General features: G+C 39.8%; 1 protein-coding gene across 1 annotated transcript; it reads right to left on the reverse strand.

Annotated features, from left to right (window-relative positions):
• Positions 1-67: 67 nt before the first annotated feature.
• On the reverse strand, positions 68-15,326 carry LOC123507900 (lipoyltransferase 1, mitochondrial-like). The gene is made up of 6 exons (XM_045261201.1): positions 14,209-15,326; positions 11,220-11,331; positions 9,323-9,430; positions 5,631-5,808; positions 3,375-3,517; positions 68-2,603 (listed from the first exon to the last, which is right to left on the reverse strand). The coding sequence occupies exons 1-6, from the start codon at positions 14,652-14,654 to the stop codon at positions 2,379-2,381; spliced, it is 1,212 nt and encodes a 403-aa protein (XP_045117136.1). The 5' UTR covers positions 14,655-15,326; the 3' UTR covers positions 68-2,378.
• Positions 15,327-16,066: the final 740 nt, after the last annotated feature.

Consider the following 16,066-nt stretch of genomic DNA (forward strand, 5'->3'; position numbering starts at 1 on the left):
GTGTGGTAGACATGGCTAGAAATGGATGGAACCTTGATGGTCACAGTTTGGTGCAGGAATCCTTCAATTTAATAATATATTTTTTTATTTGTTATCTTAGTAAAATACATGTCAATATAACCAACCATACGCAGAAAGCTCAACTTTATTTTTTTCCCCCTTCTTTTTTTAAATAAGAAGTGCAGTGTGATGTACCAAGTTTCTGTCACACAACACTTAAGGCTAGTTGTGCATCACAAAGTGGCACCAAGACAGTGAGGCACCATTGTGCTGATAATAATGCTGAACAGTTTCAAAGTTGCTGTGAAACTTGGTGCACCACAAAAGCCAATGTTCCTCACTGAACATTGCTAACACTCAATTTTCAACAGTGAAAACAAAAATAGTTAACTCTATAGCCACTGGCAGATCCACACCACTTCCCCGCACCCCATCATGTCTGACGGGCCACAAGTGTCGCCGCTGAGGGCTGTGGTGGGACTTGGTGTGGATCACAGTCAGTCAGTCAGTGGCTGTACATGTCACAACATAACGACATGATAGCAGTGCCACCACCAGACTATTCCAGGCTGTCACCAGTGAGGGATACCAGTGCCACTGTTACAGTATAAGGCTCACTAGTAGTGTGTGTGTGGGAACAAGCAAAATGGCAAGTTAATGTTTATGATATGCAGATGCACCCACTGAATGAAGGCAGGAGTCAAGCAGAAAGGATAGAAACAGTTGGTGTCGATATGAAATTCCCATCTACTGCTGCAGTAAAAGATTAGAACAGTGCCAGGAAGTACAGATATGTAGACTAATAATGACCATATCTGTAGGTAAGGAAATAGACACCATAGTATCCTAGAAAGTGCCACACTATTACGTGAAGACCGGTAGATCACGTTGATAAAAACCAATGCATTGTTTGACATCCTGGAGGCTCAGCAAGGGAAGCAGCAGGGACCAATTACTAGTCTTGGTGAGAGCACTCTAGTAACAGTGCTAAGAGAATGAGAAGAGAGGATGAGTAAGAGTACTAGAGTAAGGATGCAAGGGTAATGAGATATGAGAATGGGGGAACAAGGACTAGTATGAATGTTGAGTCTACACAGCTTAACACACTAGAGGCTGTTGCAATAAGTTAAAATGTAAGTAGTGCTTCTTATAAAGATTCTTGGACAGTAAGATTGGTTAGTATATCTTGAGTCTAAAGTGTATAAAAGTTAGTCATTGTGTATGTATTAAATAAAAATGGATGTTAAAATGAGATAGTGTATGTATTAAAAATGGGTGTTAAATTCAGATACAAAACAAGTCTCAACATTAAGAGAAGGAAACGTCTATATTAAGGGGAAAATAAATCAACATTAGGAAAAGGAAAGTTATCTGTTGAGAAAAGGAAACATTAGGAAAAGGAAAAAGTCATGTCTATTTTGAAAAGAAAAATTGTCTGTTAGGAAAAGGAAAAATGTCTAAGTTAGGAAAAGGGTTAAGATAAAAGTGTAGAACCTCGACGATGGAATGACGGATGAGAAATGAAGCCCATGATAATGAGGGAGTCTGCCTGTTGTCTGGCTCTCCTGGTGAATGAAGGGAGGTGTGGTGAAGAGCCTTTCTGATAACACCTTACTGAAAAAATATCAATACCACAAACCTTTAAAAAAATAAATAAATAAATAAAAAAAATTAAAAAATTACCCAGCCCTTCACATTAGCTTTGATTCCTTAAATCTGTCAGACCCTTTCACTGTGAATCATTATTAATCAAATCCTTTTAACCCCTTGAGTACCATGATGTGATCCCATATCTATTCCATTTCCTATTTGGTGATTTTATATAGCTTCAGAAATTCATATGGGGGATTAAAATAGTAAAGACTGTGACCATTAACCTTCTGACCTCCATAGACCCTTCTTAATGTCAATAAAATGGTCTAATCATACACAAATCTTAAGGTTAAAATGTCTCCCAGTATTGAAGGGATTAAAATAGTGAAGACGGTGACCATTAATCTTCTGATCTCCATAGACCCTTCTTAATGTCAACAGAATGGCTTAATCATACACAAGTCTCAAAGAAAAAGCTGTGTCCCAGTACTGAAGGGATTGAAATAGTGAAGACTGGCCATTAATCTTCTGACCTCCATAGACCCTTCTTAATGTCAACAGAATGGCCTAATCATACACAAATCTCAAGGTAAAAGCTGTGTCCCAGTACTGAAGGGGTTAACACCAAATAGTAGCATTCTGCCCACAAGCACATAAGCATTTTATAACTCCATAAGTGGCTAAAGTATAAGATGGAAACCCACATCCCACATTACTCCACTCTGGACATCCCAACACCACTCCAAGCCCCTCCACCAAAACTAAGGAGATTCAACCACAGCGTTTCAGATGACAGAGCGCGTGGGTGTGGGGATGGGGCGGGCAGAGGCAGGGAGGGGGAAGTGGGTGAGGGCGGGGGAGAATCGCAGTCGGCCGGCAATGATGTTGAAAGTGTCTGAGGAGAAGGGCGCTCCTCTCAGACCAGCGCCGATATCCTGCACCAACTCAGCAACTCCCTCCTTCTCAGTGTCATCCTCCATCCTCACCTCCTCCACGAGTCCATGGTAGGCCTAGAAATCAAGAGGAAGGCATAGAAATAAAGGTAGTCAGGCCAAGAAATCAAGAGTTAGGCTAAGAAATCAAGAGGTAGGCCTAAAAATAGTTAGTTATGCCTGCAAATCAAGAGTTAGCCTAAATAATCGAGTTATACCTACAAATAAAGTAAGTTACATTAAGGAATCAAGTTAAGCAAGAAATAAGCTAGTTAGACATGGAAAAGCAAGAATAAAGCCTAGAAACCAAGAGGAAAGCCAAAAAATCAAGAGTTATGCCTGGAAATAGTCAGTTCGGCTCAAAAATTCAAGTTGTAAGAAATTAGGTTAGTAAAGTTAGTTATGCCAAAAAAATCAAGAGGAAGGACTAGAATTCAAGAGTTATGCATAGAAATCTAAGAGTATTCACCAGTTATGCCTAAAAATCCAGAGTACTCAAGATTAACAGCATTAGTGAAGGACAGTAATAAACAGTAGATGTGGAAATTAATTGTGTATCAGCATCAGAAAAGGTAGAAGGGAAGTAGAAGTCATCCAGAGTGTGTGTGTGTGTGTGTGTGTGTGTGTTCTGCCAGACAAAATTTAGAAGAGCTTGTATCTAAGATTTAACATGCTATTATTTATCTTATTCTTTTCTCAACTTTTTAATGATTGTGATATTTGCAGTACCTATAATAATAATAATAATAATAATAATAACAATAAACGGTTTATTAGTTAGTGTGTGTGTGTGTGTGTGTGTGTGTGTGTGTGTGTGTGTGTGTGTGTGTGTGTGTGTGTGTGTCTTACCTGCACAGTGACGGCCAGGGAGGTGTTGGAGGCATGTGGCAGCAGGCCCTGGGGGATTGGCACACTGCGGGTGATGGTGCAGCGTGGAGTCTGTCCCTCCAGCCACCGTGCTGATCTAAGTACTGCTTCCAGCTCTCCAAGACCTGAAGTAACACATTAATCCCTTGAGTGACTTGACACTTTCCATATTCATTCTGCTTACTATTTGATTTCATACAGCTCCAGAAATTTATGTTGGGGGAGTAAAATAGTGAAGACTGACCTCCATAGACTATAATATTTGCATTTAAATACACTGGACAATAACAAGACTCCAATATTTCTACTACACCCCTTCAGTACCATGATTTGTTTCCATATTCATTCTGCTTACTATTTTATTTTATACAGCTTTAGAAACTTATGTGTGGGAGTAAAATAGTGAAGACTGGTCATTAATCTTCTGACTTCCATTGACATGTTTCCATAATCATTCTGCTTACTATTTGGTGATTTTATACAGCTTCCAAAACTTAAGGGGGGGATTAGAATAGTGAAGACTGTGGCCATTAACCTCCTGACCTCCATAGACCCTTCCTAATGCCAATAAAATGGTCTAATCATACACAAATCTCAAGGTAAAAATGTGTCCCAGTATTGAAGGGGTTAATAACTTCTCTTTAATATTGGTGGTAAATAATATGATATTAACTCTCGCTTCTCAAGATCTGCAAGAATACTTATCATTTTTTATTATTCATTTAAACTCTTTCAGTAGAACTGCCTAACTGTTTTAATAATTTTGACCCTTTCCTTTAGAGACTAACATCACAAGAAGGCCTTTTATTCTCTTCTTACTTTTCTTTTTTTCTAAGTTTTTGTAGAGACCGACATCGCAAGACCTTTTTTCCTTTTGTTTTTTATTTTTCCTTTTCTTTTTACCTAAGTTTTCATTGCTCTTGCCTAGTGCTCCTTTTACACACACACACACACACACACACACACACACACACACACACACACACACACACACACACACACAGCGTAGTGTAGTGGCTAGCATGCTCGACTCACAATCGAGAGGGCCGGGTTCGAGTCCCGGGCGCAGCGAGGCAAATGGGCAAGCCTCTTAATGTGTGAGGTGTGTTCACCTAGCAGTAAATAGGTACGGGATGTAACTGGAGGGGTTGTGGCCTTGCTTTCCCGGTGTGTGGAGTGTGTTATGTGGTCTCAGTCCTACCCAAAGATCGATCTATGAGCTCTGAGCTTTTTCTGTAATGGGGAAGACTGGCTGGGTGACCAGCAGACAACCGAGGTGAATTACACATCCTCCCTGGCAACAAACACCCTTGAGTCTTGCATCATTCCAGTCAGGTGTTTGGTGCACACGTGTTTCCTTCCACACAACAGGCTGACCTTCATGCAGTATTCATGGCCACACACCTTTCATAATCACATTCACCACAACAACCCTCTGCTTTATATTCATTTTTATTTACTCTTTCACCATTATCGTTCTTAAAAATAACCCTTTGCTAAATCTATATTAATTTTTCTTTTACTTTTTCACTATTATCATCTAAAAACAAAATAACCCTCTACTTTATATTTACTTTTCTTTACTCTTTCACTATTAACATTCTAAAAATACTTTCACTATTATCATCCTAAGAATAAAACTACATACATTTTTCTTTATACATTTTCCCTTACTATATCACTATTCATTAAAAAACAACCCTCTTCCTTATACATTTTTCCTTTTCTCTTTCACCATTAACATCCATAAAAGCCTCATAACTTCCTTCAGATTTTGTTCAACTATCACTAGAGTAACCATCACTAACTTCACAAAACAATTACACTATCACTACAACCAAGAAAACACCCTTTAAGACCCTAATAACTTCCTGTACACCCAATTCAACCACTACAAACATGAAAGCACCCTTGAAATCCCTTACAACCTCCACCACAACCTCTTAATCGCTTCGGTACTGGAATGCATTTTTATCATGACTTTTGTGTGTGATTAGACAATTTTATTTGCATTATGAAGGGTCTATGGAGGTCAGAAGATTAATGGCCAGAGTCTTCACTATTTCAACTCCCCACAAAAGTTTATGAAGCTGTTTAAAAATCTCCAAATAAGAATAAATATGAAAATGTGTTATGGTACTAAAGGGTTATAAAAGAAGCATACAACTCTCACTACAACCTTTAAAAACACCCACAAAATATATGACCAACAGAACCACCACCACCACCACAACTTACCAGGGAACCACTCATCTGTAGGATTGACGAGAGTGAAGCCATTAGCAAGAGCCTGATCGTGGCCAAGGAAAGCCCTCCCTACACTAGTCAGCACTTGCTCCACAGTGATGCCTGGCTTCATCTCACTCAGGTTCATAACATGGGCGGGTGTGCTGGCTGTGGCTTTGCTCTTGATGCTCTGAAAGGATGTGTGTGGTTAGGGAAAGGTGGCAAAGATAGGAAGACAGTTATTTTTTATTGTCTTGCTTCTCTTCCAACTCCTCCACCTCCTCCTTCTCCTATTCCTCTTCTACCTTTTCTTTGTCCTCCTCCTCCTCCTCCTCCTCCTCCTCCTCCTCCTTCTTCTCCTTCTCCTCCTCCTCTTATACTAGAAAAGTTAGAGAAAGATAGAGAAAAGGAAGCTAGAAAAGGAAATGTAAAAAAAAAAAATAAGAGTTCAGGAGGAATTAGTAAAAGAAAAGAGACCATGTTGCCTTCTAGATAGGATGAGTTAGCTAGGAAGAGGAAGTGAAAGTGAAAGTGAAGAGGAAATGACAAGCGCTTGCTTGCATCAGAGTAAGGAACGGAGGTCAGTTCGTACAAATAGGAAGGACCGACTCTCTCTCTCTCTCTCTCTCGATAGAAATGACTGCATACATTCTCACAACCTCTCCATATTAAAGATCACGTGTATAGAACAAGGCAAGGGAAAAGGATTAAGTAATGAAGGAAATTATGTCTTTTCTATTCTCTTCTCTTCAATAATCAGACTCAAGAACAACAACGATTTTACATACATTCTCACCTCTCCATATTCAAGATCACGTATATAGAACAAGACAATGGAGAAAGAGGAAATAATGAAAGAAATCCTGTCTATTCTACTCTCTTCTCTTCTACAACCAGACTCAATAACAACAAAAACCACAACACCCAAACCCTAAACTGTTCTCAAATACTTCTGCGCTTCACCTCTATTTCAAAAAGGTTTTATTTGAATTAAAACGAGTATTTTTAAGGTGTTTTTACGGTACTAGAGTCGTTTTAAGTGTTTTTATGGTTCTAGAGGCAGAGTGACAAAATTTCTACATCATTAACTGGAGAAACACCCTTGAAAATGTCGCTAATCATCTCTAGCCTTGGAAAATAGAGCAGTGTGTTTCTAAATGTTGGCCTCCCTCGCTTCCAGACGTACAATATTACTGATTTCCTATTCTATCTCCAATAACCCCATCAAAAACACGATCATAGGAGTCACAATCTTATTTCCTTCGTTCATATTCTTGTTTACATTTCTGCTTTTTTTTTTTTTTTAGTTATGCTTCTTATTCCTGTTTATTTTATCTTATCTTCCTCTCCCTTCCTTTTACTTTATTTCCTTCTCCCTTCATCTTCTATTTTTTTTTTTTATCTATATCTATTTTCTATGTGTCTTTAACCCCCTTCAGGAACTGCGATGCATTTTGATCTTGAGTTTTGGGTATGATTAAACTATTTTATTTTGCATTAGGAAGGGTTTATGGGAGTTGAAAGATTAATGGCCAGTCTTTACGATTTCAATGCCAACATATGTTTCTGAAGCTGTATAAAATCACCAAACAGTAACTAAAATGAATATGGAAACGCGTCCTGGTGCTGAAGAGATTAATAAGTGTATGAGGTCAGTCGGTCAAGCATTACCAGTACAATCTCGATTTATCACACACACACACACACACACACACACACGAGATGAACCCCACATATACAAGTGTTTGCTCTCTGGTCCTCTCGAGATAGCATTGGGTGAAGTTGGTAAATAAAGACTCGAGTTAGATAAAAAATGTCTGTATATAAATAAGTGATGTTTACTATTTGATATGTTAGTTCATCGCAGTATTTAGTAATTTATTTTCTTATTTCTATTTATTTATTTATTTTGTAATGGAGTTTGATTTTCTATTTTCTTATATACCTGAAAAATAATGATGCCTTTATTTTCATATTTTTTCCCATCTCTTACGTTTCCCATGTTAATTTTAATCTCTTCAGCACCAGGACGCGTTTCCAAATTCATTCTGGTTACTATTAGGCGATTTTATACAGCTTCAGAAACATATGTAGGGATTAGAATAGTAAAGGTTCTGGACATAAATCTTCTGACCTCCATAAAGCCTACCTAATGCAAATAAAATCGTCTAATAATAACCAAAAGTCAAGGTAAAAAGTACATCTCAGTATTAAAGGGGTTAAGAGTGAGCTGTTCCTGTGCTTTATTTTTTTTCTTACATTGCAACTTCCATTATATAAAAAAATATAAAAAACTCATGAATCTATATATCATCTATTCTTTCTTTGTATCACCAAGACCAGCTTTCCAAGTCTCGCTATTTAAGCAGTACGTGCAAAGTCACACGCAGGCAGCACAAACATAACAAAATTACATTATATAACCAAGACTGTGCAGGTGGAACATGAACGTTGCTGCCAAGAATGATAACACAGGCAAGGGACATGAGATAAGAGGCATTGTGCACGTGATAAGGGTTAAGTGGTGTGTAGAGGAGGGCCAGGCACCTACACACACACACACACACACACACACACACACACACACACAGTTCACTGACATAGTGGTGGAATTCACGTTACTTAATTGTTTTCATTTAGTGTGTCCGTTAAGTAAACATGGGAATTAACTTTTTTTCATTGTTTTTATAGGAATTCACTTTTTTTTTTCTCTCGTCTACAATTGGAGTCAAGATTTTACTCCTTACATTTCTATTCCTTCCTTCCTTCTTTCTTTCCTTGACTATTAGCAGTGTCGTAGTGAAATGCAACAGTGACAGAAGTAAATAGACATTAAAACACAAACACACCATCAAAATAAAAACAAATGACCATCTTAAGCAAGGGAACTGGCAAATAAGTGAGCCTTTTTTTTTTTTCCTTACCCAGTTCTCCAGTTCCATAAAAAAAAAAAAAAAACTTGCGCCTTGCTGTGAGTGGAATGCGTGTGGCAGCTACTCTTCACCTAACTAACCTTAGATATACGACATTCCAAATAGTGCAAAAATAATAACGTGTAATAATAATAATAATAATATACGGTTTATTAATTTGCCAGTGCAACAAAAAATTTACACTGAAAATGTACAGGGGGGAGGGGGGACATTAAAACAATGAAATGCTTAACCTAACTATGGATCTAAATTAGCCAGGAATGTGTGTGTGTGTGTGTGTGTGTTTTAGGATACCAGATGGGGATTGCCAGCCTGATGCACAGCCAGCTAAAAATAAATGGAGCAAACTGAATGCTAAGGATGATAGGTGGACACAGGCAGCATGAACAAGGGACCGGCCACTTGTAGGGTTACTGGCTTCACGCGGCTTCACTTTTCGGACTACGCTGATATTTCAATTGTATGTTGGATTTAGGAACTGCTGTGGTCAATAAAACTATCTATTTACCTATCTATAAGTTTGGCTAGGCTGGCATTATTAACCTTCAGCCAGAGAGAGAGAGAGAGAGAGAGAGAAGGTGGCGTGGGGCAGGGTGTATGGTATAGTATCGTTCAAGGTTACAAACATTCGTACTGAAAACAAAGCAGATAAAGCAGAAATATCAGAAAGCCGAAAGATACCACTGCTTATCACTATGAACACAGTCTAAAGTCCAGAGAGAGAGAGAGAGAGAGAGCACAACACTCCCCAAAAGCATAATCTCGCAGTACCTTATCCCCATTGAGGGTCAGTTTGAGCTGGTGTCTGTCTGTGTTGACCAGCAGCGTGCAGTGGTGGTAAGCGGTGGAGCGGCCCAGCTTGGCAGCAGACCCAGACACCTAAAAAATCAATAAAAATGCAATTAAGGAGATTTTTAGGTCTTTGTACACCTGAGAATGCAATCAATATGTTCGTACACCTGAGAATGTAATGAATGCATTTTATGCCTAATTACGCCTAGCACCTGAGAATGCAATTAATATTTTCATACACCTGAGAATGTAGTGAATGCACCTTTGTCTCTAGCAACTTTACAAACCACATTATGCAGCAGAAACACTAACCTACTTCACACACACAGCCCCAAAACATCAAGAACACTAATAAACACAAGTGCATTTCTTCCTTGACCTAAATGGCATATGCAAGAGAGGTAGGGGTGTTTCTATATTAAGTTAGGATGCACTAAGAAGCCTTGACACATATTAACAGCAGTGCATTCGTTACTTGTTCCTATTGGCATGCGTTGGACCCTGAGTTGCTTGTAAACATATGCAAGGACAACCACACACAGGATATAAGGAGTCTGGCAAGGTGCTTTTGATATTATTGCTTCCTACCTCTCCTTTTGTGTTGGTTTCGTCTTTTTTTTATTTTGTCACTGTTCTTTATTTATTTTTTTATATTATTACTTTCTTTCTCTTTTAAATTATTGCAGTCTTTTTTTCTGTTTATTATTATCACTTTCTTATTAATTTTTCTACTTCCTCTCTTATAATTGTTACTCTTTTCTTCATCTTTGACATTATTATTCCTTTATTCTCCTCTTTAATATTGTTGCTGCTTCCTTCATCACTAATTATCATATACTACTAACATTCTTCTAATTTATTTACACACTTACTTACTCTATCCTTTATTAATCCCTGTATCTTCCTCCTACTCCATCTTTTTTTTTCCTTCATTTATTTATCTCTATATAAAATAAACTGTACATTATATCAATATATCTGAACACATTTCATATTTATTCCTTTATATATTCATTGGTATAACTCCACGTTCTACTTCCTGCTCTTCTTCCTTTCCTATCACTCCTCTTCCTCTTCTTCCTCCTCCTCCTCCTCCTCCTCCTTCTTCAGTCTAGTCTCATGAATAATCAGTCTAGCCTTGATAACAACACACACACACACACACACACACACACACACACACACACACACACACACACACACGTGAACAAAGAGTGAACAAAGCATGACTAGATATTCTTACTGATTACAATCTTAGTGTATATAAATATCCCCTCCTGAGACATTACTTCCCTTATTCAAGCCCTAACCAACCTCCTCTGGCAGTGGATATACCAATATAATGGATATCCTGAATAGTAAATGAGGCGAATATGCAACCTGAATACTCAATGGTTATCCTGGCTCTGCATATGTAATGTATATGAATAAAGAAGAGAAGTAGGTGGAATTTGTAACTAAAATATGCAAAACAAGATATGCAACTGGAAATGGTAACTAAAATATGGAATGTCATCTAAGTGGGCCTTCTTGATTCATTGTTTTCGTTGCTTTTAGACAGATTTATACTCTTATACAATAAAAAAAAGGGACATGAAACTAGAATTAACGAAGAAAAGAAGGATCTGGAATAACTATTAACCCCTTCAGAACTATGACGTATTTCCATTTTCATTCTGTTAGTATTTGGCAATTCTATACAACTTCAGAAGCTTAGGTTGTGATTGAAATAGTAAAGACTGCCCATTAATCTTCTGACCTCCATAGACCCTTCCTAAACTAAACACACTAGTCTAATCATACCCAAAAACTCGCAGTAAAAATGTGTCCCAGTGCTGAATATTGAAGGGGTTAACTATAGAAGAGACTAACTCACCTTATGATCGTGGTCCATAATAATATCATCTCTGGAGTTTGGGTGAGCCTGGATGCCAAAGTCGAGATGTAGAGCTCGACAAATCATCTCCAAGTTAGTATGTCGGTCATACCTGCAAATAGACAATGCATAATAATCAACAGCCGCTCTGCCAGACCCACCTGTACCTCCCATTCACTTACTCTTCCCCAATACTTGCTAAGATTTCGTGTTTCATCGCCTCAGCTCTTAACATCTCTGTAATTTCTTTTTCCTTTAAAATTCTAAAATATAATACTTTTCAATATATTTCGTGTACTGAATGACTTTTAACGCCTCAGCACTTTTATATCTTCATAATCATCAAATCTTATATGTATAGTACTAACTTTCACACCTGTTCCTATTTCATTATCACCTCTAATCTCATCTAAGAACTGTTCGTCGTTTAAGTTCCTTGTTTGCAGTGACGGGATAAATACAACCCTAAAATATAAATCAACCGGCTTCCCAGCTTATGCATAGCCGGTTAAGAGAGCGACGGGGAGAGAGAGACGGGGAGGAAGTGGGGAGAGGAGAGAACAAGGAGGGGGAGAAGTGGGGAGGGAGAAGCTATGTGGGGTGAGGAACAGGAAGGAGGGAGGCACCAGTAGGGGAGACAAGCGATGGAAAAGTACTGTACGAGAGAGAGAGAGAGAGAGAGAGAGAGAGAGAGAGAGAGAGAGAGAGAGAGAGAGAGAGAGTAGGAGTGGGACATGTAGAGAATAGTAGATGAGAGAGAGAGAGAGAGAGAGAGAGAGAGAGAGAGAGAGAGAGAGAGAGAGAGAGAGTAGTGGGACATGTAGAGAATAGTAGATGAGAGAGAGAGAGAGAGAGAGAGAGAGAGAGAGAGAGAGAGAGAGAGAGAGAGAGAGAGAGAGAGAGAGAGACAAAGGAGGAGAGGACAACGTGCAGGAAACCGCGTCCTCAACATATTTATAAAATCTTCACGCGTGGTCACTTGGCGAACTCTCAATGCCACTTCCCTTCCGCAAGTAGTTAGGTTTCCATACTGCAAAACACCACCACCTGTTCCTAGGGCCACGAGGCGAGAATAGGGACATTAGGGAGCTATGTGTGGTGCGAGGGAGGTAACCTACCGGTCACGTGTCTTGGTAGTCACGTGGCAGCTTGATGGGGGGTGAACTGTGAAGCGGGGTACCCTCCTTCTCTCCCTGACTCCGGCCTGGCCCCTAGCAACAGCTCCAACCCTCTCCTTTTCTCTCTCCCTTCTGTCTCTCCACCCTTATTTACCCCTCTCTGTTGTCATTAGAGTTTGTTTTCTGTTAGGATGGATATGATATTAGTCTTAACCTCGCACTTTCTCCCTTCTCTATCTCTATCTCGTGTGGTTAGGTGTTATCTTCTAAACACGTAGATATGAGCCAGAAATGCAGAAGTGAGATTTCTACCTTCATCCCCTCCTATCAGTTCTTCCATCCTTTGTTAGCTTTTATTACGTTTTATTACCTCTTTTTGTTAACACAGCAGAAGGGCGTAAGGTTATGATATTTGTATTAACCCTATTGGTACTAGGACGCATTTTCACCACGAGTTTTGGGTAGGATTTGATTATTGCATTTATATTTTTAAGGGTTTATGGAGGTCGGAAGATTAATGGCTAATGTCTTCGCTATTTCAATCCCCCACATAAATTTCTGAAGCTGTATGAAATCGCCAAATAGTAAGCAGAGTGAACATGGAAAAAAGCGCCATAGTACTGAAGGGATTAAAACGGGTAAAACGAATTAATGAAGGTAATATGAGCAAAGTATACAATAAGAAAAGAACTTGGGTAAAGGATATAACCTAGATAAGTTTAGGTTTAAGAAGGACATTAGTAAAAGGCTCACAAACATTTCTGGATGAGTAGAATAGGCTTAGTGATGAGGTCCACGCCAGGAGAAAGTCAAATATGAATAGGGAGGACGAATAGTGAATAAGTAGATTGGCAAGGTAGGCTGGATCAGTGAAATCTTGCCGTTATTCTCCAATTTCTTTACGTACTAATGATAAAAGCAAAGAAATCAAGAGAATATTTATAAACCTCTCTTTTTTTCAGCCTTTTTCTTCACCATTTTACTTTCTGGCCACCTCTTAACTGATTTTACTATTCTATTCCTCCAGTCTCTATTTTTAGTTGCCAACAGCAGCCTATGATTTTGAGCACGCCGGGCAAGCTTCCATCCCTTACTCTCTCTCTCTCTCTCTCTCTCTCTCTCTCTCTCTCTCTCTCTCTCTCTCATTCATTCCTTTCCTCCTTTCTCCTCTCTTAGTTACAACTCCCACTGATCTTCTTTACTGGTTTATTTTTAGTTCACAAACAAGACGCGGGCAATGTTTTAAGGCAAGCGTTACACCATTTCCTTATCTGTCAGCATTCTTATCTCGTTTGTTTTGATTTATAAATGTTATGTACTTATGACTCTCTCTCTCTCTCTCTTTCTCTGGCCTTGTAACAACTAAATTAAAGAAAAAAGACATACTAATGACAATACGTGACTCATAACACGTACGGTGGAGGTGTGCGTGAAGGAATGGCTGTATTGTAAAGAAAGATGACAAGCAATTATCTCTCTCTCTCTCTCTCTCTCTCTCTCTCTCTCTCTCTCTCTCTCTAAGTCTTTGTTAGCGCTGAATAGTTTACTCATCGCTGTTTATTACTATCCCTTCTAATTCTGTACTATCCACATGGTTTTACGGATGCCAGGGTTAGTAGTAGTAGTAGTAGTAGTAGTAGTAGTAGTAGTAGTAGTAGTAGTAGTAGCAGCAGCAGCAGTAGTAGTAGTAGTAGTAGCAGCAGTAGTAGTAGTAGAGATAATACAATGATATACATGATAAATAAAAAAATGGTACATAAATCGATAAAAAAAACTAAAAATATTGGAGAGAGAGAGAGAGAGAGAGAGAGAGAGAGAGAGAGAGAGAGAGAGAGAGAGAGAGAGAGAGAGAGAGATACACAAAATCTTACCTATCTCGAGTAGTGAAGAAGGTGCAGTTCAGGTTACCGTGGTCGTGGTACACCGCCCCGCCACCGCTGCCCCGCCTGGCTAGGGGCACTCCAGCACTCTCCAAATAAGACAGATTGGCCTCTACTTGTGGGTTCTGATGCCTTCCTATGACCACGCAGGGGGAGTTACGCCACAGCAGCAGAACATTACGCCTCTCAAAGGACCAGTTCTTGTACAGCCAGTCCTCCAGAGCAAGATTGGAGAAGATATCACTAGACTGGGAGATAAAGACAGTCCGCTTGGGCAAATCCTTGAGGTCTTCAGTCTTCCTGTTGTTTTTTACCTTCACAGCTGCTGAAGTGCTGGCCCAGGCTTTAGGAATGCTTGATAACTCCTTCCCTACAAGAGATTCTGAGGCCAACACCCCGCGGGCCAGGGCATCTGTGGCTAGCTTACGAAGAGCCATGTTTCCTCACTCAGTAATCGGCAGACGGCAAGATTTCAGCCTCGCAGTCGCGCAAACAAGTTGGAATATAGCTAGAAACACTCCACACTACAAAACAAACTAGGCAACGGTTCTAAGCTATGATTCCCGGGAAAGTAGCGACGTTAGACAGAGCTACGGTTCTGTCCGGTAAAGTGAAGTCAATTGTAAGGTTTAGAGAGGCAAAAGACGCTATTCGAACCGCCCTGCAGAGTGAGGTGGTCGTGAAGATCTTGGGTGCAGTGAAGCCACCTGTAAGTTTGGTGAACCGCCACAAGACCGTCCCTTCGAAGCCGTGTCTCGTAGGTAACGTCCCTTGTCACCATTGGAATCCTCTTGGTGCAATACTAAGCAGAAGTCACCAACAGCACCAGTGACACCACCCGACTCTCCTCTATACCTTGGCACGTGATCACGCCCCTTTTTTCCCGGCTATGAGGGTTATTTTTAGGGCGCTGGGGCAATGGACGTACTTGCAGGGCAGCTGTGGGTGACTGTGTGACTGACTCGTTTAAAGGCCACATCAGCTGGAGCCTTGTTGCCACATCCCGGAAAACATATCGTACCAATTGATTATGTTATATCCTATATACACACTCCTCCGTGCCTCTATACAGCATTATAGGCGATAAATGTAGAGGGTGTGTAGTGTTATGCAAGTTAATATTAGGCCTAAAATGACGAGCCAGGAGTGAGCCAGTTTTTCTTATTCTGTTCACGTGCCATTCAGCTGACAGTTGTGTTGCCTCGTCCATGTTAAACTGTTTTTATTCTATTTACCATAACTGGTCTATGTACAACTTTTCTAAATATATTGAGAAGTGTATCGTTTCTATGTGAATACTTATGAACCTTCAAGGATATTCAGAGACTCAAGATATTCACATGCGAGCGAATATTCTAAATTTGCAGGATAGAAGTGTGTTGTAAGGATGACAACCGGTGAACCAATACAGCGCAAGGATTAGGGACTTGTAGGGAATTTAGACAGTGAAACGAAGGGCTTACTAACCCACTAACCACCTGCTATGGACCCCTTCCCTGCCCAGGCATGACTTTAGCCACGCCCTTCCTCTACCACACTGTTACCTTGTCACGTGCCTACCTGCCTCGCTCCAGAGATCCATGCCACGGTCCCCGCATCTCTAAAACGCCTTTCATGTCATCTTCCTGCCCTGACATGGTTCCAATCCTTATCAAAGTCATATTCAGCTACAATTCTCCTTTCTATGTCATTATACTACCTGTTTTAACCTGTACACCCCTACCAATGCCCTATATGTATACTCCCATACGAATTGTCATCTGCCTACCATCCCTTCCTCTTCCCTTGCCACATCTTTCTACCCCTCTCTGCCGCATACCCTATCAGACCTATGTTATAACCAGCGTAC

The sequence above is a fragment of the Portunus trituberculatus genome, chromosome 3, assembly GCF_017591435.1.
Source record: "Portunus trituberculatus isolate SZX2019 chromosome 3, ASM1759143v1, whole genome shotgun sequence".
NCBI lineage: Eukaryota > Metazoa > Arthropoda > Malacostraca > Decapoda > Portunidae > Portunus > Portunus trituberculatus.

Bases quoted from the DNA above. Each gene is read 5' to 3' on its own strand.
- LOC123507900 (XM_045261201.1), bottom strand. From the start codon at position 14,654: ATGGCTCTTCGTAAGCTAGCCACAGATGCCCTGGCCCGCGGGGTGTTG. The intron at 11,332-14,208 runs GTAAGATTTTGT...GTCTATTTGCAG, and splicing joins TTCTTCACTACTCGAGATAG to GTATGACCGACATACTAACT. The intron at 3,518-5,630 runs GTAAGTTGTGGT...GTGTTACTTCAG, and splicing joins TACAGATGAGTGGTTCCCTG to GTCTTGGAGAGCTGGAAGCA.